General features: G+C 38.4%; 1 protein-coding gene across 2 annotated transcripts in view; it reads left to right on the forward strand.

The window, feature by feature from the left end:
- Positions 1–26298, forward strand: part of slc8a4a (solute carrier family 8 member 4a) — a 57462-nt gene that overhangs the window by 11920 nt on the left and 19244 nt on the right. For both annotated transcript variants that reach the window (XM_082141058.1, XM_082141059.1), the window contains 2 exons: positions 8930–10289; positions 11017–11531. In XM_082141058.1, coding sequence (XP_081997184.1) covers positions 8988–10289; positions 11017–11531 — 1817 coding nt within the window. In that variant the 5' untranslated portion in view covers positions 8930–8987. The remainder of the gene's footprint in view (positions 1–8929; positions 10290–11016; positions 11532–26298) is intronic.

Here is a 26298-nt window from a genome sequence, read left to right on the forward strand (position 1 = left end):
TCAATCATTCTCACAAACCCTACAGAGCTCCTGCTTACTCTGCTACAGCCCTGCTTATTATGTATTTAAAGCACTGGATGACTCCCTGCTGGTTTAGGCCCGTCGACTTCCCTCCTGTCAAAGCCACCAGGAGAGTGATGAATGCTTTATGGAGAGCGAGAGGCTACTTGAACTATTGCGATCTGGATAAACCCGCAGCGCAAAAAGGTCCGCTCACACATATGCCGTGTTTATTTGACTGTCCATCGTTAAGAATACAGAGGGCGTGTGTGAGCAATGTTGCACGTTTCATGAATATTGATGCGTACGTGGACACGTGGGCGGCGTATTGAGAGAGCGCTACATGACAGTTGTTAATATGCAGGGATCTGAGGGTGGGAGAATCTTCATGTTTTTTTGCAGTCCACAGGAGAGGAGGCTGACCCATTTAAATGGCAGATTCGACGCGTGTGGTGGCTCACAATAGGGTGAGATAGCAGGAAAACTACTAGACTATGTCAAGGAAAAGGAAACGTGGGCACTCTCAGGCACTGATGAGATCTGTTTCCAGCAAACATATGGAGAATGATTGCATAGACTATAAAATTAGACTTCATAATATGCAAGGAATTGTAGAGCTGTGGGGTTTGCATGATTATGTAAATGTTGTGTGTTTTTGTGAGAATATGTGCACTTTTTGTCTTGTATAATCGTGTTATTTCATAATTACAGCCCTCTGTGCGTTTTTTTAAGTGTTTGGATACTGAAGTTATTTCTTTCATTACAGCCGTAAATTCTTTGACTGCACTGCCCACCCTCCCCATCTCTGCCCTCCAGTATGAGGAGCTTCAAAGCTTGAGATTTCACTAAGATCTCTTTCCATCCATCTCACATTGTGTCACTTCCTCATTTTCTCTCTCTATCCTTTCTGCTTCCTCTTCTTTATGTCCTATTTTCCATTCTTCTCATCTCACTACACACCTTATATAAAAAGTAACATGTCCTTTGATTATAGAGATGTTCGTAAAATGAAAGAAGGTGTTGTTTAAATCAGTCCACAGACAGTCAATGAATCTCTGTGTGCAGTGATGCTTATGAAGTAGCATCATTCTTAACCAAATGACTCAACTGGATTTATTTTTGCTAATCTTGTTCATTCAGTGTTTAATTTGAGAAACTGCACTGGCTTTTATGTGGCTTTTATGAGTCTTTCAGACTCTTTAAGATATATTTGTGACAAGTGTGAAGCATAAATCTTAACAGAAGCCATAATAGAAAAATTAAAACAGAAATTGAATTTTTTTTTATCTGTCTGTCTATTTATCTATCGGTCTGTGTCTGTCTATTTTCGCTAACGGTTGGTCTGTCTATCTGTTTGTTTATCTATCGGCCTATCTGTCGGTCAGTCAATTTATCTATCTATCTATCTATCTATCTATCTATCTATCTATCTATCTATCTATCTATCTATCTATCTATCTATCTATCTATCTATCTATCATCGGGTGTTCAGTTGGCCTATTTATAAAATTACAATTAGGATTCATGAATTTCTTTGAATTTCAACTTCTTTTCAACTACAATTTGTCATCCCATTTGCAACCTTTATAACTTTAATTAACAGGAATTTAGACAGGAATCTAACTTTTTTTTTATGTTGTTGATGTTACATAATTGCACATTATTCGTTTCTACACTACAGGTTGTCTCTCCACAGTTTTTTTCTTTATGAAATCATGCTGTTAGCTTATGCCGTTATTGTAGGAGTCCTTCTCATTTCATCCTGAAGAGATAAGAAAGATGATGTGGGAATACAGGACGTCCGCGTTCCGCCCGCAGCCAGTCGAACGAGCACTCGCTTAACAATGAAATGTGACACCAGTGACATTAAACCATCCTTAGAAAAGACTGACTTAATTTCCCGCCAATTATGACATGCCCTGTCGAAGGAGCGTGAAAGGGCCTGCAACATAAAGGAGAAAAGGAACAGATGAAAGAGGAGAGCATGGAAATGAAGGACTTTCTCAGGCCTGATCGTGGAGTCATGGGAGGTAATAATGATGGTTGTGTTGTTAAACATCGAGCTGACCTGCTGCTTTTCTCAGTTTGTTTCCTAATTGGGTCTGGTGCGCTAGTAGTGAGACACAGATTCCCCATGCTGGGCCGTGTGTGTGTGTGTGTGTCATGCTCTCTCACACATCTCTGAAGTGCAACATGACCGCCTGCCACCACTGGTCCTAATTGATCATCATTGTTATGTCTTTGTTATGGCTGCACATACTGCCATTTGCGAATTTGGCATTTTAAAGAAAACACATTCTTTCTTACGTATGTGGCTCTGCAGCTTTATATCACATCAGAAAAGATTTCATTCCAGCTGGATAAAGCCCCAAACTGCTCTGCACATTGATTTACAGGTATGAATGAGGAGGAGCCATAATGATTCTTTGAGCAGATGTCCTCAGTGACACTGTGTTTCATATAAGCGTAGCCCTGCCTCACATCCACTACTGTTAAACTGTCCATTTGTGTACTCAAATGGGATGGTTTTTGGGGGAGATTCCTGTAAGGAAGCTAAATTAAGATCGAGGGATGTCTGGTAAATATTGACTGCTGTGGAAGGAAAAGGAAGAGGATGGAGGGACAAATATTGACAAATTTGTTAATAATCATCTCAAACTGAGAAATCTTTATTGGTGAATCTCACCTTAAATGTCCTGATCATAAAATCACAAGGAAAACACAGGACATTTAATTTTTTTTAAAGAAACAGAAGACTGTTTTAGGACCTTTAAGATTTTTTGAGTTGATTCTGAGTGACATTGTTATATTCATCACAACTTCTAAACATTCTTTCATCAGATGAGACATCACAAAAAAACTGTATAAGTGTTGTCTTTTTAAATGTGTTACAGTGTTTGGAATAGTAATCAAATGGTGGGCTAGAGGCAGGTGAAATATGGAAGCATTAATGAGAAAGCTTTGAGAGAATCATGTGGGCTTAGATATGCAGATATCTGGGGTGAGTGGATAGTGAATCCATCAGTACTGAAGTTTTGACATTGCTTGATTTGAAACTAGATAGAAAGGGTTTTTACCTCCTGTTCTACCTTAACCAATACTGTATTCAAACTTTTTGCCTCTGTTATTCCTCTGTTCCCTTTTCGTCTGTATTCTTCCTCCTTTCCATTCTGACACTCCAGCTTTGTTACCTGTCAGTCTGTCTACCATCTTCTCCTATTTCAACTAAACAGTCTTTCTCTTTTTCTTTATCGCTTTTTTTCTCTCTACACCCTTCACCTCGGGAGACTGAACATGTCTACTCTCCCTCAAAGTGAAAGACCGTTTTTACGCTCTGGGCAAAGGGTCTGACTCTAAAGCATTCATATTTTACCACCGCTAAAAGCCTTAAGCGAGATTAAGGATTTAATAGTCTGCTAAAATCACTCGGCATATTCAAAACAACTTTATCGGTTACATAAATTTGATCTTTTTTAAATGTGTGCTGTTTTGTCTTAGAAGAGAAACTATTACAGTCAGGCTTAGCTGGAGGATTTGTGTTGTTTTATGAAACTACTTATAGTTGACTTTGATATGCCTTATTTTACAGGATGTGTTCAGCATAAAACTCTGTGCTAAGAAAATTAGTTTTGAAAAGACTGAGGGGGACCATATTTTTGGTGTCTAGAAATATAAAGATACAAATGAAGTGCCGTGAGCTCTTAACAAAAGAGTTTTCATTCTCTATGATTCTTTGGGCAACACTGTATCATACTGAGGACGGTTATACAGTACGCTTTATTGGTAACACCTCACAATAAATGTAGCATTGGTTAATGTATTGGGTCTTATGAACTAAATATGTTTCCCCCACCATTGATGAGATTTTCCATCATTAATGACACAACACAATATTGTGTGTGAAATGTCAGTTACGCAATATTAACTTCTTCTTAATTGAATTGTTGTATAAAAAACCATATCACACTTGCTATCAAGTGGTCAAAATATCAGTGATTACCTGTAGCTGAATCCCAGCATTGTTGACATTCAGGATAGTAGTCTTGCACATGCCATATTGATAAACCATAAGCTGAAAGACCCCGTTGAGCTTGTTTAATCATTTATAACTGTCCACAAGTGTGGCATAGTGTGTTCATAGTGCGTGTGCAGAGTGTCAGGGCAAAAATATGGAGAGCTGTCTTGTTAATATGGGAATTAGCCACAGGTGGAATGAATCCCCAGTAGACTGCGCACAGCAGATTATAAAAGCCAGAGAGCTAAACACTGCATTTTTAGATCAGACTGGGCTACACACACACACTGACAGATGTCTTTGAAATGATTCAGACTGTTGCATGTACATGAGGTGTTTTTTTTTTTTTGGCAAGAACTATTAGATGGCTTGATGTATTCTTTAATAATCATCTGATATGTATCCGTTTTTGTAAGTCTGCAAAAGAATCAGAAACTTATTCTGTTGACCAGTGTTGCTCTAACTGGCTGACCAGCATAACCAACACTCTTATGACAACTTGTAATAATTCAAGAAACGACACTGTATTGTACGACTTGAATTGGGGGAAAATGTGAAACTTAAAAAAAAAAAATCCCTATGACAATCGTGGTCTGGTTTTGGTTGTACGTTGTACAGCCCAGCTTGTATGACTTCAACTAAACGTACCAATTATTACAAGTTTTCACGAGACCAGGTTGGAATAGCCATGCTGTTCACAAACAAAACTATGATCAGTATGCTTTTTCTTATAAATCTGGCTGACCAGGAAAGTAAGTTTGGGGACCTGATTAAATGAGGCAATCTTTTGAGGCATCAGAAGCCATACATTATCATGCTATCGTAATCCATGTGTGCTCTTTTCCTCTGAGTGTGCATGAATCCTCTAGGCTGTCAACAGTAGCTCATACTGGGTTATGTGTTCCTTATCCTCAGGCTTGCTCATATAACTGAGGGCTTTGTAGTGCTGCTCACTGCTCCTTTAGCCTTGCGGCCCGCGCTAGCCATGCTGCCGTGGTGTGGATGCTCTGCATATTCCAATTAATGCAATCAGCCTCTTGATTGTTGTGTCCATCAATTGTAGATCCCTCTAACACTCTGCCTGCAGGATGGTATACACTGCCATGCAGTGCTCTGTTCTGTTCTTCCTCTCACATTTGCTTGCTTGTATGCTCTCTCATGGGAAATTAATAAGATACAGTCCAAATGGTGTGCGAGATAAGCCCTGACTCTTGATAGGCACCGTTGGCTGAGAGCTCATGCTAAGGACTCAGGAAACAGCCTCAGTGCTATTTATAGGCCTGGCATCGTGTGTGGCAATAGTGGGGGAGCATGCTTGATGCCAAGTGCATGATTTGTGCCCAGGAAAGTGCATAAGGGGTAGGGTAGGTGAACACGCTAATGTCATCAAAGCATTAAGGCAGTGCTGAGACGTGTCATATTATGTTTGAGTGTCAGTGTTGGGGCTGTCAAATGATTAAAAATGTCAGTTGAATGTGTCATATGGCAATGAATAAATCTTAGTTAATCTCATATAGCAATATTTGTTGAGAAAGGCCTTAAATAAAGATAAATAAATTATGTTACAATATTGTGGTAGAGGAATGCATTAAACAGAAATTGCGTAGTGGCTTTAGAACTCTCTTATTATGTATTTATCTTAAATATTATATTATTTGTCTTATTTCCATAAGTCTTAGACTTAGGGGCTAGTCACACAGTGCAGATTCTGTCTGTGCTTATTTTTTTAAATTGTTGGTGAGTAAACATGCTCTAAAGTCTAAATGGACATCTTTGGTTGTTGTGTATTAATTTGTTTAAATCTGTTTTTACAGCTTGTTCTCATTTGTATTCATAGGTATTTGAATTAAATGTTTATATTTTTGTATGTTTGGATATGCTCTGAATATAAAATATGGATGTATTGGCAGCAAATGAAGTGTATTTACATATGCATAGCTTTAGAAATGTAAACACCTTTTGTGTATAATATATTTTTCATTTTGAACATTTGTGCCATAAAATTTTACACTGGCGTTCAAAAGTTTGAGGTTGTTAAGATTTTATAATGTTTTTGAAAGAATTTAAAAAGGATGCATCTACACTGCATTTATTTTGATTTTAAAAAAACTGTAAAAACAGTAATGTTGTGAAATATTACCATACCATTTAAAAGAATTGTTTTCTATTTCAATATATTTGTAATTTATGCACGTGTCAGGGGCATGATTCATTCCGTAAATGTTTTAATCTTTCACTAAATTAACTTATGTTAAATAGACTGCCCTAGTTTGAGCCATGCACATCTGCATCATGTGCATCATCTGCATTTTCAAAGGGGCAATGTGGGGTCTGACCTTACTCACATATATGCTAACAAAGATTATCCTATGTCACATTATCCTGTCACATTAATGACCTGGATGTGACCTAGACTTTGCGTGACAACCCAGGCATCATCACACATCCTCTTAGCGGAAGATGATCTCATGTATCTCAAAGCAGCCAGAGATACGAATGTGTGTGAATGTGTGACTTAAGCCTTGTTGATACTTTTGCCAGTTCCACACCTCGAACCTCTGCTGACTGCGCGGTCTCCTCCCTAAACGGGCGAGGCGTTTATACTTGACGCGCTCACAGTTGTACTATTTTTTTAAACAACAGGGGGCAACTCGGAGTAATTGTCCTCTAAACCATCAGGAAGCAGTAATGTACACATATGACAATGTTTGTTTTTATTACACTTCTCCAAACCCACGCTACCAAAAGAACCAAATAAGAGATGTGTTAATCTTGAGATTATTCTTTGTGACATTAGAAAAAAATATATGTCAGGGTAGGGTGAAGGGACGAAGCGAGGACTCAACATGTAGAAATGATGGGCTTTTTAATGATAATAATAATAATGAAATAAATAATAATAAAACACAAACAAACTACCCCGAGGACTGGACTGGACTGGACTGGACTGGACTGGACTGGACTGGACTGGACTGGACTGGACTGGACTGGACTGGACTGGACTGGACTATAGATGGTGTACATACGAACACAATTGGCACAGGATTGCAAACACAAGGAGAATAAATAGGGCGCAAACAAGGCATGTAACGAGGGAGGACAGGTGGGGCAAATGAATCAATAATCAGGTAACAAGATGGGCTGGGTTAGACAATAGGTTTGAGAGCACATGGCACAAGGAAACATAAATGACAAGCATGACTAAAACACAAGCATATGGCCAGTGAAAACAATCACAAGCCATGTGCTCACACAAAACGAGACATGAACACGCAGCTAATGAGAACTCATTACCTGCGTGATCAAACAAAACATATTGCATTAATTTAATGCAAATTTTATTTTCACTTATAAGGCTCTCCATAATATAGCACCTTCATATTTGTGTGAACTACTTCATGTGTATTCACCTACTCAATCTCTTAGGTCTTCTTCTACTATGACTAGTTATACCATCTGTATGTTTGACCACCATGGGATGCAGAGCTTTTAGTTTTACTGCTCCGAGTCTTTGGAATACCTTACCTCAAGACATACGAAATAGTTCTAGTCTTTACATTTTTAAATCATGTCTTAAAACAATTACATTTTTTAGATTAGCTTATTCTGATTGACATAGCCTTTGTGTATTTTTATTAAATTTTTTGTTCATGTTTATATTCATTGTTCATGTATTTTATTGTTTGTAAGGTGTCATTGAGTGTCTTGAAAGGCGCCCTTAAATAAAATGAATGTAAACATAAACCGCGTGCTACACAAAACACACATGGACAGAAGAGTGTATGGCCCAAGCGAACTCGAAATCGCACACTCACACAACAAGACGGGGCATGGTGTTCGGATCCCGGCACTTTTGTCTGGTTTGGGTTCGGTTCTGTGTCGGGATTCGGACATTCATGCTTGTTCTCGTGTGCTCACAACAAAAGACAAAACACATGGAGCATGAATGTCCGAATCCCGACACAGAACCGAAACCAAACTAGACAGAAGTGCCGGGATCCGAACACCATGCCCCGCACACAAGACAATTCTCATGGACAGAAGACAAGACAAGACAGATGTGACAGAACCCTGACAATATATGGATATAAGAACATGTGTATAAAACATCAATCTCTCAATATGAGGTTGTGCATCTTCGGAAGAAGAGCCGCGTGCAAAGTTACAAAAACACACCGCCATTTTTGTTGTGCGCACCGTCAAATGCCGTTTTGTCAATAAAGCAGTCAAACAGTTTTTTGCTTGTATATGTCTTAATGTGTGGAAGGTCTATATGATCATTGAAGTGGTGGCCTTGATCATTGCATGAGAGAAAGAGCACATGCGAGAAAGCAGAAAATAGTAAAAGCAGACGAGATTTTAAAAAATTTAAACGTTCATTAAAAATATCATTGTGAATTATTTTATATAACAGGCCAACAACATATATTTTATATTCACCTTGGAAACTGATTATTCACATATTTTTCACATGTGACTCTCATCTACTAAAGACTGAGTGAGCAAAATGGATGAGGTCTGATTTCTACATTAAATGAGGTATTGTTGTGTTTTTGTAATGTTTTTCTTTCTTGTAATAATCAAGAAAATGCTTTGCAAAACACATCCAAAACAGATGTGTACAGTTTGTCAGGAATGATCATATTGTTTATAGAGTTGGCTATCTTGTGTAAGACGCACACTCTCTAAGAGTTCACCATGACGCAAGCTGTCTTGTGCTGTCAGAAACTCTGTTTGCAACAAACAGCAAACCTCATTCTCCCTGCATGATCCTGAACTATATCTGTGTTTCAGGTGATGCTTGAATCATTAAAACTTTTAATAATATGTCACATTTAGATACACTTAACAGGTCCTTTTTGAAATTATCGATCTCACCGAAAGTGAATATTCTGTTTCTTTTGTGTGTTTCAGAGGTTTATTGATCGTCAACTCTGCGACTGGTGGACACAGTTACTACTACACTTCCACCATGCTTCATTTGCGCCTTCCGTCAACTCCTTGCCTTTCCTCTCTCCTCCTCCTGATCTTCCTCTCGGGCCTCACTCATCTCTCTCAGGCCGGTGGCGACACAACCCACAGCAGCACAGGAAACTGTTCAGGGGAGGACAGCTGCTCTGAGGGCGTCGTCTTGCCGGTTTGGAACCCCCAGAACCCCTCAGTGGGCGACAAGGTGGCACGTGCCATTGTCTACTTTGTGGCCCTCATATACATGTTCTTAGGCATGTCCATCATCGCAGACCGGTTCATGTCATCCATCGAGGTGATTACGTCTCAAGAGAAAGAGATAACAATCAAGAAACCCAACGGCGAGACCACCACAGCAACCGTGCGCATCTGGAACGAGACCGTGTCCAACTTGACCCTCATGGCTTTGGGATCGTCTGCACCTGAGATCCTGTTATCCGTGATTGAGGTCTGCGGACACAAGTTTGAGGCTGGTAACCTGGGCCCGAGCACAATTGTGGGCAGCGCTGCATTCAACATGTTCATCATCATCGCCATCTGTGTTTACGTGGTCCCAGACGGTGAGGTGCGAAAAATCAAGCACTTGAGGGTCTTCTTTGTGACGGCAGCCTGGAGCATTTTCGCCTACATTTGGCTGTACTTGATCCTGTCTGTCTTCTCTCCTGGTGTGGTGGAAGTCTGGGAGGCCGTCCTTACGTTTCTCTTCTTTCCGATCTGTGTGCTTCAGGCCTGGATCGCAGACCGTCGCTTGCTCTTTTACAAATACGTCCACAAGCGCTACCGTGCTGACAAGAACCGTGGCATCATCATTGAGACGGAGGGTGACGGCATGTTCAGCAAGATGGATATGGAGATGGACGGTCAAGGTGCCAATTCCCACCACAAAGAGTCACTTGATGGCATGCTGGCTGGTGTGGAGGAAGGAGGAGGTGGAGGGGAGGAAGAGGAGGCCAGGAGGGAGATGGCTCGTACGCTGAAGGATCTCAAGCAGAGACACCCGGAGAAGGACATGGAGCAGCTGATCGAGATGGCAAACTATCAAGTGCTGGTGCAACAGCAGAAGAGTCGAGCTTTCTATCGCATCCAGGCCACTCGCATGATGATCGGAGCGGGCAACATTCTGAAGAAGCATGCTGCAGACCAGGCCAGGAAGGTTGTGAGCTGCCATGAGGCTAATCCCCAGGAAGAGGACCCTCACACCATCTACCTGGAGTTTGAGCCCTCCCATTATCAATGCTTTGAGAACTGCGGCTCCTTAAAGCTCTCCGTGACCCGACATGGTGGAGACAGTGGCTGCACTGTTAAGGTAATGATTCCACTGTCTATACACAACAGTACTGTGATTATATTGCTGTTATTGTACTTTAATTATATGGATGTGATATAATTTTGAGGCCAGAAACCTAAACGAGTCCCAGCAGCAAGGATGTACTCTCAGAGCTATTTTAAATAATTACAGCACTTAAGAGACAAGCAATTTAATGACACTATTTTAACAGACTTCAGATTAGCTCATTTTATTATATAAACCTTTCAACTGTGAAGTTCAAGTTATATTCAATTATTTTGCGTGATTTTGATAAGAGTTCAAAATATACTATAATATTAATATTAACAACACATAATAATTATAAATAAAAAAATTATTATGATTATGTTATTTTATTTGACTAATAATAACAACATTTATCATTTATTATTATTATTAAATATAATAACACAACAATGATAAAAATGTATATCATGTTGTTATTATTATGTGATATGATTAATAATAAGACTCACTGGATTATTACAATTAATGGCAAAAGGAATTTTAACTGATATTTCCTATTGATACACTACAGCTAAAGATATAAATAACTGGCTTAAAACCTTTTTGTTGTTGTTTGTGAATTTAATGATCACACATCCTCTCTTAAAAGTTACATTTTAACAGACTGTATGTATGAGAATAATTTTTACTCACTGTATATTGTCACTCTTCTAAATATAAAAAAATATAGCTGTATGACAACTGTTCCTGTATCTAGGTTGACTATCGCACAGAGGATGGCACTGCTAACGCAGGATCAGACTATGAATTCGCTGATGGCACTCTGGTCTTTAAACCGGGTGAGACGGTGAAGGAGCTGACAGTCGGCGTGATTGACGATGACATATTCGAGGAAGATGAGCATTTCTACGTACATCTCAGCAACCCTCGAGTTGTCCACCGTGCCGAGGTCTCCATCCTTGACCCTAATGCAGTGTCTCCAGGCAACAGCATTACAGGGTCCAGCCACGTTCCTCCCAAAGCTGCCCTGGGTAACGCGCACACTGCCACGGTGACCATTTACGATGATGACCACGCGGGTATCTTTACGTTCGAGAACAATGCCACACGAGTGAGTGAAAGCGTGGGCATCATGCAGGTGAAGGTGCACAGAACATCTGGAGCGAGGGGGAAGGTGGCAGTACCGTTCCACACTACAGAGGGTACCGCCAAAGCTGGAGAAGACTATGAAGAGGTGGCTGGCAAACTGGAGTTCCTCAATGATGAGACCATGTAAGTTAAATATTTTTCAGGAGTTACAACTCTGAATATGTTTAACTAATAATTTATCAAGTGTGCACAGGAGGATTTCAAGGAGACAAGATGCTCTTTGTCACTGCCAACACTGATTGAACCAGATGTTTGCAGAGAGCGTATGTTTGTGTCCTCGAATAGGCAAGACTGAATCAAGTCATCCTTGTCAGCTCATGGCTGCATCCAAATTTGCATACTTCTAATCACTAGAGCTGGGAAAGTACATACTTTTAAGTATTTTTAAGACAGAACATTAGATCTTGGACAAACTACATCTTAAAATTGTGTTTTGGCATTCAATAGTGAAATACAGGTGAAAAGTCACCTTAAAGGAGACAGTAGCCTAAATGAGCAGTGATGCTCACCCATTATGTTCACAACTAGGGATGCTAACGATTAATAAAAGGTTGATAAATTGTAGATAATAATTTAAAGAATTTAAAGAAAATTTCCTCCAGAGTGTCAGTAGCATGTCATGTCACTCTGTCATCTACGTATTGTCTTATCTTGTGTTTGGGCTTGTTTGAGACTCTAAGAAATGGTATGTGATCTACTTTACAAACAAAAACTTGGCACAAATTGTGTATACATACTGTTTACATGTGCATCTGCAACACTTTTTAATACAAATACTTAGGCATATTTGTTTCAGTTAGAGACCAAACTATACCGTTATATTCTGCCAGTTGAGACCTTTCAATGTGACACAAGTCTATCTGTTATGGACGATAAATTTACAGATCACTTTTTCATGTGAAGCAGTTATTTTTTTCACGTTATGAAAATAGAGCACTTCTAATGTCAGCAAACTTAAAAGCGCTTGTTAAGTGATGGTCATGTTCCCATATTCATTGTAAAGCCATGCTTCTAAGTTTTAAAGCAACACCTATTTTGTGTTGGCCGTTAATCGATTAATTCATCGTTAATTTAAACAATGATCGATTATGGGAATTTATGTAAATCGACATCCCTATTAACAACAGCAAATTAACCTGAAGGGGTCAAACTGGTGGAGGTCTTAAATATTGTAAAAGCAACGTGGAGATGCCGTTTTTATCACTCAACAGGCGAGTAAGGTATTTTATTTAACAGATAAATTGCCATATGTAATTCTCTAAGAGTTCATTGTAAAGCATTATCTATTGTGAAGGGCCCTTTCATTCAGAAGTCAAGATGCGTTAAAAACGGACGCACGCAAGAAAACCTGTCCGGTGTTCAATCAATCATCAATCAATAATTGACTGCGTTACACGCAGGATAGTAATGGTGACTACAAAGAAATCTCTAATGTTAATTTTGGTCACGGCTTGTCTTGAAAAACGAAGACAATTTGACGGTCGTCTTAGGAGAACCCACACTGCAGGACTGTGAGTCAAATCTTCGGACACTGCCAGAATTTCGTCGGGGATAAAATTTTATTGCAACGGTCATTAATCGACTGTCGGTGAACATGTCAAACTAACGTTCAAAGACTTCATATTTTAGCCTAGGATCAGAGGATTCTTTTAGGATTTGCTAAATTGTGTGCACCCGGCTTTACCGTGTAAGGCTCGTCGCCTTCCATTTTTGCGCCTGTTCTTGTTGCGTGTTCTCAAACTGGCAACCAGTCAATATTACATACTGCACCTTTAATGGTGTTTTATTAACACAGAAACCATGTAAACATTAAATGAAACTGGAACATGAATTTACATTAAAAACCCAAACTTTGGGGACTGTGGCTCCTCATTTCAAGTCCATCACAGTGTCAATGAAAAATGCTAAATGGGATGCAGACCATATCTTAACATTTTTATTTGTAGATTGCATTTACATCCGTGTTTGACTGTTTCTACATTGTCGTTAAAGATGTACCCTGTTGACCTGGTATGATCACAGTATGCATATACAGGCCCCGAGACTAAAAAAGGAACACAAATAGATAAGAGCAAGGCAGAAAGAAATCTATAAGCCTCACATGAAAACGGATGAACAAGGGATAAAGTTGAAGAGATGTGTGAAGTCTGGAAGAAAGCCAGAGAGGAGGAGATTGAGAATGATAGAGCTGCTGAGTTTTCTCTCAATCCTGAAAATCGATACTGACCTGCACATCAAGCACACTGCGCTGCTGCAGATCTGAGGTGAGCAGGTCAACTGTAGAAAAGAACATGCTGGCAGCAGAGAGAGGGAGGCAGTTGTTGTAAACCGCTTGTCAGGTTATAGGTAAACAACTTAAATAGATGTTGGGGTGAATGGGCCATTGTGAGTCATGGATGGACTGCGTTGACATTAGACAAAAGCTCATGCATTCCAAGATGGAGAATTTCCAATCATAATAAGCGGCATGCCAAACTGACATATTCATTGAATGCAACTTCCCAAAAAAAGTGTAAGATAGGATAAAGTGGTGGTATATTTAGTGTGAAAGGGAACTGGGTTCCAGACATTTTTTTCTTCTTTTTTTTTTTTTTACTTCCCAAGGATACCTTTTTTTTCTTTCTTAGAACAATCCAGAACTCACATTTCAAAGATACAAATAATTTTGGATCCACATAGATCCATAATAATGATGATTTGGTAAAAACATTTCTCATCACTATTATAATTAGTTGAGATTTGTTGTGCTGCTTAATGAAGTGTGGAAGGTTTGAAGAACAGTAGTTATTTAGTACTTAGTTTAGGCATTTAAAATGCCTTTACTGTAATATTTGATCAATTGAATACATCCTTGATTAATTAAAGTATCAATTTCTTTTTTTTTCTTTTTTATAAAATGCATGTATACAGAAATATGTAAAATAAATATCCACTAAAATATTGGTACCTTTCCACTCTTGTCACAAAAACAGGTAGCAATTCTCACCATTTAAACTAACTGAATGAGCAATAAATCTATTTTTGTACTAATTAGCATGGCGCATTAACGCACTGGCTTCCATGGTCTGAAGCCCAGGGACCTACACGGGGAGGGGACAACTAGCTGCACAAAAATAATATTTTTTATATATATGGGAGTTTACAGCAGTGACAGCTGCATTCTATAAACAAACTCACACACCTGTACATTTTCAGGACTCCAAACCGAACTTGTTGACGGAAAAGCAGAAATAGCGATATGTTTTATCGTGATAAATAAACTTCAAAAGGCTATGATTTAACCAGACTAAATAAACGTGAGCACTGCATGTTTCAAAGTAAAAACGCGGTGCTGTTGCGCATTTTACATACTCACATTTTCAGAACAGTTTGCAATCACCGAATAGCCCACATTCATACCAAGCGATTGCTTTGATCTACGGCTAATGAATTATGACTACTTTATGTTTAATTTATGGTGTTTATAGCATACCTGTACACACGTCACATTTCGACCAGGAAAGTTTTGTTGGCACTTATTTTTTCATCTTCTGTATAATGTCTAATAGAGTGCTGCAGGTATGATGTCAGAACCCAGAAGACTAATTTAGCGCTGGTTCCTTTGAGATTTTCCTATGTGGTTTAATAATTTTTTATTTATTTTTTATGTGGATAATAAAGCCTGTGGTAAACATAAGTTGAAACACTTTGACCGTAATGTTGGAGCCCAGGGGCATCTGGTTATCTGGTTATGCTAATTAGAGGATAATAGTCTGCTTTAAGTGTAATTTTAATACAATTATTTCCTATAAACAGGGGATAAATAGACTTGAATGGCTCTAGAATGGCAACTAAATGCACCCCTATTTGCTCACGGCAAAACCAAGAATCATAACACCCCATTTCCAATTTAACTGCTGCTCTACTTGTTAAGGGTGCCAGTAATATTTTCCAGGCCATTGTAGGAGTATTTGTACTGCAAAAATGTCAGCTAAAGTGTCAAAATTTCACTGTTTTTTTGTTTTGTTCACTGAAAAGCACTGTGTTGATGGCCATTTTTTAACACTTTCCAGAAAGATGTGTTGCAGAATAAGAAGTGTATTCTATGCTTTTTGGCTAAATCTGAACATTAGATTGATATTTCATCATGTTTCCGTTTGCATGCTAAATTATCTCGCCAAAGGCACAAAGTGAGTTAAGACTGCCACTGGTGCTCCCTCCAAAACAATATGTTCATGATGCACCTGATTCCTCTGGTTTGTAAGATTGGACTGGGAACAATATGACATGATGGAAGCGGAGCACAATGAATGAGAAATGAGGGAAGGGATGGATAGAAGCTTCGATCGAAGTTATTAGTTGAAAAGTGAGAGACCACGAAATGAAGAGAGGCAAAATAATGTGCAAGGCATCATGGGATGGACAGAATTAAACCATGATGTGATGATAAAGCACAAGCTATAATTCACAGAGGAGAAAGAGATAAAAACGAGAAAGAGAGGAGGTGAGAGGCAGGTGCGCGGGCGGAAGGGAAGGTAGAATGAGGGTGATTTGTTTGAACAGTTCACTCATGCTGTTCAGTGTGTTGGGCAACTAGAGAGGGTTACAGAAGTCAAGCACCGTGTGGGAGTGTGTGTGTGTTTTTACATGAAATGTGTCATACTGAAAGCGTTGTCTATCATGGAAAGATCTGACCTGTGTGAGTGTATGTTGATTCTGAAGAGTGTGTGTGAGTATTTTTGGAGGTGGGTGAATGACCGTGTACCGTATACAAACTTTTGCATGTGTTCAGAGTTGGAATCTGAGAACCAGAACCGGAAAAAAATGGGACCAAATTATGAACTAAGATGCAACAATATTAAGATTCTGACCAATACCGATAAACTGATAATTATTAATTATATTATAGTATATACGTATGTCACCCAAAGTTTCACTTCAACCTTGATTAAACCTATCAATTTTACCCTAAATGTAGAACAGTAACCAATAAAAAAAATGTAATAAAAAATAAAAAAAGATTAGAATTAAAAAACATTGTTCGTTTATACAGCAAAATGTGCATATGTATCCTTATTTACACAGTCATGTGAACAGAAAGTCAGAAAATAGACAATTTCACTCGGATGTACGTCACAATACAGAAGAAAGGATCTGTCGCTATATGTTACACCTTGAATTGAAATTTTGTTGTGCATTTGCAGCCATTTTAGTTGCAGTCTGTAACTCTGTATGGCCAATAACCGATAAATCATCGATGTCAAAGTTCTATTCTATTTTGTGTAAATGAATGTAAAATGAAATGCTCAATCATTAATGTAACTTTGAAGAAACCAGAATTGTTCAGAATCATAACGACAGTCGTTAAATTCCTTACAATTCCCATCCCTAGATGAGTGTGATCACTCATGAGAGCATATTGGAGGTGGTGTGGAATTGTGTATTGTGGGTCTGTGTGGGTGGATCTGACTGCAGATATGAGTCTCTTAGTTTGTACATATATATTTCGGTTGCCTGCGTTCATGCTCAAAGCTTGTTTGCACATGTGTGGGCAAAGAAATGCATGTGAGCGTCTGTTTTTAGCAGCTTTGAAGTTCATCTATTGCTTTTTCGTTTGCTTTGAATTGGTTTATATTTGTATGTTTGCATTTGTGTGCATTTGCATATGGATATGAGTGTGTTTGTCAGTGGATTTCTGCTGATCAGACAGATGAACCGCCTCTGCCTAACAGCACAACAGAAGCTTAACTCTTATTCCCACTCCAGTCATAATTCTAGAGAGCTGACACCTGACAGCAGCAGACCAGGGGATTCTTGGTACATGTGTGTGTGTGTGTGAGAGATAGTAAAGGGGTCCAGCGTTTCAAGCTGCTAATGAGGATCAGTAAGGACTGGGCTGAAATTCAAGAGTGCATTTTGGTGTGTATTCATTGCCATTTGAGAAGAATGACATATAGAGAGAATTTTAAACACTCCCAGAAACCTTAGCAGCGATTGCAGGATGATCAGTTCACCCTCTCCCCCGCACCCACTGTATGTTTATGTGACTGCTTGTGTTATTTTCCTGTTTGTTCTTCTGTTCTCAAAAGAAGATGAGAATCCATGCCAAAGAAAATTGAGTTGAAGCGGTGTGAAGTGGGCTATGAGTGCGCTTATGTAAGCGTTGCTCTCAGAGAAAGCTGAAAACATGTACGCTGCAGAGGCTTACATGATGATCTGCATGAGTAAAGAAAAGAGCGAATCGATATGAGCGGGATCTGTCAGCTCTGAGAGTTTGTGGGGTGTGACGAATCGATAGTGACCCAGCCTCCTGACACAAACAATCTGCATGCTGAACATTCCCACTGATTTAAACATGTGGGAAAGCCTTAGGACTATATTTAAAAACACATTCTGTAATGTATCTTCATCCTTAAAGATTGACTGCTAAATCTCTTTATGGGTTATATAGATTTGCATTTTTTTATTTTAGTTCTACCAGAAAGACTCGGGAGAATTATTTCAACAAATCGTACATTTATTGACAGCTCAGCAAGCTGATAATATACAAAGTCATTTGGCGTAGGCCCCGTCCATAGTGCATAATCCGAGGGTATCGGATCTGCAATTCCTGCCTGAAGACGAAGGCAGGGGCGCAGCCGACCCCCCCAGGAGGTATGGACAGGACCATCCTGGTGGTGGTGGGGAGGATGGGGGTAATCGTCGCTTCAGTATCTGCGAACTCAACATGTGTAAGTACCGAGCTTTTATACAGTGAGCATAAGAATAAGATTGGATAGAAGTGAAGGCAATAGGTGACGTAGTTGAATCTTCCCGGCAGAACTTTTGCTAAAGCTTTCATTTCATTTTAATAATAATTTATAAAATGCTTAAAGACACAGCTTACCCCAAAATGAATATCCTGCCCAACTTTATTTGTCCTGTTGAACAAATAAGAAGATCGTTCTTTTCCATTTAATGAAATTTAGTGAAGGGTCACGAGCAAAAGGGGTGTGTCCAGATTGTGGCATTAATGGTGGGTCGCAACCTTTTAAATGGTCGTATTTGAGTGGCTCTGTAGTGCACCCCTTTTCACCTACAGTAACCAAACTTAATACACTTATAGATCTCATTGAGCCGAAACTACTTTTGCACACCAACCCAACAAGAAGTCGGCTATTATTGGTTGTTTTAAAAATGCATGCTCTGGAATTTGATGTACTTCTCCCAGGGTATTCATCTGTTTTTCACCGAACTCGGTCAGCATGAAGCCAAGACATTGAGGATGCTAAATTGAAAGGATGCTAGATTTTTGATATTTCAAACGGTTAAGCCGTGGCAAGGCAACAAATTTATGGCAAAAACAGGAAGTGTGTTATAACTTCTGCATACATTGATGTAGTTTGTTGTAAGTTTGTCTGTATGTTTGTTGTAAGAGGCCGATCACATGGATGTTACTTTTGTGAGTCATAACGCCACCAATAGGCTGCAGGAAGTGTGTCACTTTCAAAATGCTTTGGAACTACTTGCAAATTTAGCTAAATTTGTGTATGCAAGAGTCTGTTTCCATGAATACGCATGAACTACTTGCGCATTTTGTGTATGCAAGAGAGAATTCATACAGAATGACATGAGTGTGAGTAAATGGCAACATTTTGGGGTTAACTGGTTGCACAGAAGATTTCTTTACGTGGTTGAACATGAAGTGCATGCATGCTCACATGCAAGAACATGCATAAGCGTATTCATGCGAACAGACATGTTTGCGGTTTAATAATTGACGATTTCTGTTGCCATTGGATGAAGCATGCAAGATTTTTCTCTGGAAGCTCAACTGGAGACAAAGCATCTTTGTGTCATTTTTTTCCTAAGATGGGGAAATAGAGATTAAATGGAGCAAATCTTTTCTCCAGATAGTGACAGCACTGATTAGCATTTTGCTGCTTGTTTTCTTGTTGAAAAACAAGTTCTTGTACCACTTCATCAACCTCACTTCTCTTCACAAACACACATACAAATTGGTGAAGCCCTGCCAAGCTCATAATGTTTGAATGTTTCTGCTAATGCTGCCACCATAAGCTATGGCTTTAAATTCACTCTAATTCAGAAAGCCTTCAGGCGCAGCAATTCACCATCAGATTAGTGCATCTACATGAAATTATATCCCTTTAATCCTGTTATGTCTTGTTATTCACCTTAAATTTTTCACTTAAAATATTTAATATGCAATCAGAGACTGGATTTTTTATGGAAACTGGCCATCAGCAAAGGGCAGCCAATAAGATGAAAATATATTCCAAGTCTTCTGTGGTTTCATAGATCCGAAGGAGGCATATTTGAGGAGTGTGCAAAGTGCAAGAAATGTCAGCATCAAAGTATTATATGGCAACATTAGCATAAAAATGAATTACAATATAGCGATTATTATTAGGGGAACCAATTCCAGTACTTTCATTAGATCCCTATTTCAGCTCATCTTAAAGGGTCACGCTAAGCATTTTCCTCCAGTTATTCACCTCTACCCCTTTCTGTCATGCTTCCCATAGCATATTTTCATCACTCCATCCATCTCCATGGGTATCAGAAAGTGAACGAGAGAGCTGTTTAATTTCACACTGCCTCTACAAACAGACTAGGATATAAACAAAGCGGGAAGCAGATCAATGGAAATGGAGGGCCGAGGTGAATGAATGTTTGAGAATGAATGTGTTGTTCAGAAAGATCACTATTGAAGAACATCATAATCTTTAAAGAGGCATTCAGTCATTTTTCATCATTAAAAAAGATTTACCTTTAAATAAAAGAAGAGTACTTGAAAGATGTGTTAAAATCATGTTCGCTCTCCCAAAATGCCAGTCATATTGGTTGCCTAAAAATGTATTTCCCCCTATGGAGGCCGCCATGTTGAGATCACGTGACCTGCTTAACCGTGTGTAGTGTCTTCGCTGTTAAAAGAGGCAGATGGAATTGCAAAAATAATTAGTGTTAATCAGTGTCTCTTATTTTCACCAAGGCTGCATTTATTTGATCAATAATACAATAAAATCTGTAATATTGTGAGATGTTATTGCAATTTAAAATAACTGTTTTATTTTTAAATCTATTTGAAAATATAATTTATTTCTGTGATGACAAAGCTGAATTTTCAGCATCATTACTCCAGTCTTCAGAGTGTCACATGATGATTCTTCAGAAAGCATTCTAATATACTGATTTGATGCTTAAGAAACATTTCTTATTATTATCAATGTTGAAAACATGTGCTGTTTAATATTTTTGTGGAAACCTACCTTTTTTCAAAGTTTAAAATAAAAGCATTTATTTGGAATATAAATCTTTTGTAACATTATAAATGTCTTCACTGTGACTTTAGATCAATTAATGTATCCTTGCTAAATAAAAGCATTCATCTCTTTTTTTCTTTCAAGAAAAAACCTCTTACTGACCTTAAACTTTTGAACGATAGTGTATATATGTGGCTGAAGGTGTGAAATAGCTGCTGATGCTCACGTGTTTGAGTCCAGCTTTCTTATGTATCTCTACTGTATTTGTTTTGTTTTGTAAAAGGCCAAAAATAAAAGGAAGGAATCTGAATTCTATGAATCTGTTCTTGCGTGTGACCATAAGATAACACTGCTAGAGAAGAGCAGCTTGTACAGAACGACTTGCAACTGCCCATAACCCCACAGTTTCCTGTGAAAAGAGAGAGAGAGAGTTAGTGATCAAAGAAGTGAGATCCAGTGATTAAGCCCAGCTGCTCTTGTGTCCCCTCAAAACCCTGAGTTAGTGCCCCACACATATGGAGTCTCTTCCGCCACCTCTCCCGAAACATTACGGCTGTCATTTTCACCCTTGTTCACACCCGAGTGTGACCATCTGATGTTCTGGATATTTACTATGACATTAGTTTGGTTTTAGGACTGTTCATTTGCAACTATATGTGTCACTGCGAACAAAGCACTTTGATTGGCTGGATGGTTTATATGATGGGGATATTTTGTTGAGGAAAAGGACTCATTTTAAGTAATGACCACATTCCAGCTGGCAATGACAGCGATGCCATCATGCCTGCCTTTGAATCTTTCTTCTCTTCCTCCCTTTCTCTGCCTTCCCCCTCCTATCTCCATCCATCGTTCCCACCAACCCCAGCTCTGAATTATGAATCATGAACAGCACGGCACAATTATGATATCCATGCCAGTACTTTGAAGATGGGGGCAGAACAATGCAGCGAGAGCTTAGTTTCTATTTTAATTTATCAGGGGCATGGCGTAAGTGTTTCAGATTTAACGTTATCATCCTTCTGTTTTCCTCTCTCTATTTTTTGAAATGAAGATAATCGTATGGCTTACCTCAATTGGCCTATTACTTTAGAGTCTTATTTTAGATTTGAAGCCGAGCAATTTTCCCAGACATAAATATAATTAGATTTTGCAGTGCTTTGAAGCACCATTATCTTATGAAATCAAGCTTATAGATTTGAGCGTGTTCATTTTTTTATAGGGAAAGTTTAAAATTCATTTAACAATCATAAAAAAAAAATTTCTGACATAAATATTCATAACCACCCATTTTACAGAAATAGTGTTTAAAGAAGAACATTTTAGTGGAAAAATAGTTATACTTCTCACTTATCGCTCTCTGTGTGTCGCGTACAGTCTAGCCGCAAAAGTAAAAATTAAAACTAAAATTTCAACACACGTAAAGCTAAAATCGGATCTGAAAATAGTGCATATGCACATGATTGAAATTCCATGTTGCTCCTGTACTACTTTCCATTGGAAATGAATGAATAGCGATTTGTCGTTTGTTGGAGTGAAAAGGTGGCTACACTCTTCCATTGCCTGTGTATTACGGACATGCATTATAGAGTGTCCTGAATATGAGTGTGTGGATTTCCTTATATAAAAGTGTGATGGTCTGTTCAAGCAGTGCTTCTGAAATGTAAGTGCTGTATATGTTTATTTAGCAGCCATCTGGCATCTGTAAGACCACTGTCTTCCTCAAATGTGGTTCTGCTGCCAGTTAGAATCTATGAAAACTGATATTTCTATTTTCTAAACTCTAGCATTCTGCATGTGGAATGTGGTGAAATGCTTGGGAGCTAGAAATGGTCCCACTCCTCCAACACACATCCGAGGATTGTCATCTTCTCTCAATTTATCCAAGTCTTCTGCTTCATCTTCTTACGTGACATTTTTATTTTTTAGCTCTTCTTTGCCGTTCGTCATCGCCAGATTTGTCTCACAGACATTTTTAATGCCAGGTCTGTGTATCTGGAGCATTTCTTTACGACTGCATGCGTGTGAGTTGAACATTTAAATTAATCATTTAGAAACCAAGAGACATGCCAATTTCTCTCTTTCTTTCTTTCTCTCTCTCTCTCTCTCTCTCTCTCTCTCTCTCTCTCTCTTCCTCGTTCTTTTTTTCTGGGTATGATCCTATTATGTGTGCAAGCAAAGAGAATGACATTCAACCAAGCTGGAAATGGATTTGTGCTTTTTGTCAGTCAAAGCTTTGCGTGTGTGTGTCCGTGTCAGTGTGCGGATAGAAATAGACATCCTCCCACGGGTCATTAGGGAGAGAAAGAAAGAGGGAACGTGACTACAGGGGAGCATTGGACAGACTGTGACACTGTAAATGAGACTTTGTAACCGTAGGGCATCTTTTTTGCTTATGTACTTCATCTTCCGCTCTTACCATATTTTACCACACACTTCTTTTCTGTCTGGGTGTGGCTAAACTGCAGGCGTAAATTACCGTCCCACGCGTTCGCATGTTCACCCACAGCCCCGTAGCCCACTCTCGCTTCAAAACACATCCCGACACCCACGCATCTATTTAACGCACAAAAATGCTTTTTGTGTCAGTGCGTTGGCTGGGCCTCTATGACACAGCCGGTACGTGCCAACGTGTGAAACAGAGTTACACTGTTGTGTATCCTTCGCTCTTCGGCGCAGTTGTTTATCCAGCATTATTTGTTTTTCCCTGGTGGCAGCTCTCCATGTGCGCATAAACCTGCGGTGCAGAAATGAAACGCGGTGCGGTGTGCTGTGATGCGGTTCACAGAAGCTTGTAATGAGCGACTGGGGACTAGCGTCCGTCTCAGGCCACTGGTGCTGCTTTAAGCTGCAAAGACAGACAGGCACTGACATACACAAACATAAGACACAAATACTTTAATTAGGTTAATACCTCTCAGCTCGGAGCCATAGTGCTGTTATGTTATGAAATGCTTTTGCACACAAATAGGGATTATTACCGTATTTGACTAAATGTTGTTTTTTTGCATTTTTTTATGCATTTAGCAAACAGTTTTAGTTAAAAATTGACTAAGGGGTGTTTGTACAAAGCACATTCTTGCATGGGTGAACAGATGTGAGGTCTCAATTTTTTTTTTGCGTAGAATGTTGAGTTTTCGTTAGATTTGCTAGCAATAAACATTTTAAACTGACAATGCTCTAATTGTGGCTTTTGCTATCACAAGAAACCAGCAGCGCCATTTGTAGCCTTAAGGAACAAGAGTGAATTGGCATTGAATTTGTGAATTTGATGCTCAAGAAACATTTCTTATTAATATCAATGTTGAATACAGTTGTGCTGTTTTTGTGAAAACATAGGATTCTTTGATGAATAGAAAGTTCAAAATAACAGCATTTTGTCGAAAAGAAGAAATTTTGTAAGATTTTCACTTTTAATCTTGATGAATTTAATGCATCCTTGCTGAATAAAAGTATTAATTTAAAAAAATGTATATTTTACTGACCCCAAACATTTGAATAGTAGTGCATATACTATATAATCTCAGAGTATATACCTTCCAGTTTAATGCGTAATAAATCTGGTCACCAGAGCACCATTCCATCAACATTAAAAACTGCACATTTTTCAAAACACAGATTCTTCTCTGCTGTGTCTTGTAGAATGCAAGAACATGTCATGTGTCAAATATAGACTATTCCATCGCATATCATCTTTATTTCATCACAGGTTCTTTTGAGCCTGTCAGCATGAACTTTGAAGCTTCTGTTCTTCCAGGCCACTGTGATGCAGGAGCATTTTCAGGAGACAAGAAAGCAAGGAAGAGATTAAGGCAGATTTATGCTGAATCCGAAACAGAATGAATCTCTTGCTAACGTGCTGCATGTATTTGCATACAATCCGCCAATAAAGTGCAATTCTGTGGTGAGACTGCCCAGTGATAATAGATTTGCCCACCTCATACGGTTATTTATATAGTCCCCATTTCCAGCATCTTATAGAATCTTAGACACCATAATGAGGCCTCGCTCATGCACAGATGCGTGTGATTTACATTTTCCTGTAATACTAGGCAAGAAGGAAAACAATGATAGATGGATAGACATTAACTCTTGCAACTACCCCACCTACTACCCCCTTCTTTTTTTATATTCATGCTCTTTCTGTAACCCGTCTGGCTTTCGCCCACATGGTTTAAGTTAAACAATTAGGGATTACAGGAGTATATGATTCCAGTGAAAGAGAGAGAACTGTGCTGAAATTAATTACATTCTTCATCTTATCATATCTCAGATCTCTCTCTCTCACACACACTCCTCCTGTAATTATGAGTCTTGTCTCTGTAACTGAGATGATCCCTAAAGCCCAACCTCTCTCTTCCCTCTTTTACTACTCCTCTCTTAGTTCTTAATAAGCAGCATGCAATATTGTTATACAATTCTCAAACGTTCTCTATGCTACTTTAAAACCAAATGATGAAAAGGGATCTGTTCTTCTGCAACCATTTCAATGGGTTTTAGACCCAAATATAATTAAAAAGAATTTTCTTTTTCTTTCTCACTGACATGTGGTAATTATATTGAATTGTTGTATATTCACCCCATGTCTAGAACTTATTCAGTGTAGACAATTTAACACAAATAAAAACAACAGTTATTGGCTGGAAATTTTTTTTTTTTTTTTTTTTACACACTTTAGTTTAGTGTGCAATTCGAACTATTAACTACGACTTTTGCCTCAATAATCTCAATTACCGCTTATTAATAGTTAGGTAGTTGTTAAGTTTAGGTATTGGGTAGGATGAAGGAATGTAGAATATGGTAATGCAAAATAAGGCATTAATATGTGCTTTATAAGTATTAATAAACAGCCAATATTCTAGTAATATGCATGCTAATAAGCAACTAGTTAATAGTGAGAATAAGACCCTAAGCTAAAGTGTTACCTTTTTTTGTTTGCTTTATTTTGTTTACAATTATTAGTTATCTGATCATAATACTGTACATATTTAATTATTTTAAGATTTAGATTATTGGTCCTAAGTGCTCTTTTAAGAGCACTATCTCTTTGGAAGCTTTCTATTTAAGAGCATGTAGATGTGAGTTTCTGTAAGGATGGCAGGGCTGTGTGTTTGTACGTTAATATTTTATTGAGTTATTAAAAAAGTAATAAAACCTTCATTAATATTACTGTTAGGTAGCAAACTAAGACCACACACACAAACTCTCTGAGCTCTATTCTCTAACCAGTTTTTCAGGGACTGTCTAGCATCCCAGAAGTATTTCCTCTATTATTATGAGCACTTATTTTTTTCTCATACCAACAGTATAGGCTTTTAAAAGCACATTGCAGAAAGAATATTCATAATTTATACTGTCCATTATCGTGTTGTGATGACTAAATTCACTTTTATTTTAGTTTTTTAGTGTGTTTCTTTTTTTAGTGTAACAAATACGCTACTGTTCAAAAGTTTCAGGTTGTTTCAAATTTCTATCAAAGAATCCTAAAAAATTTTTTTACCATGGTTTCCACATAAATATTAAAGGGATACTTCAGGATTTAGCATTAAGCTTGGTATTAGTAGAAAACCTGTAGTATTTTTTGAATTACCGTGCTTTCCACCCTCATATCCTCCTGAGACGAGATATTTATGTATTTTTTGTCTGGAAAA

This window comes from Leuciscus leuciscus, assembly GCF_965113295.1.
Source record: "Leuciscus leuciscus genome assembly, chromosome: 16".
In the NCBI taxonomy this organism is placed as follows: domain Eukaryota; kingdom Metazoa; phylum Chordata; class Actinopteri; order Cypriniformes; family Leuciscidae; genus Leuciscus; species Leuciscus leuciscus.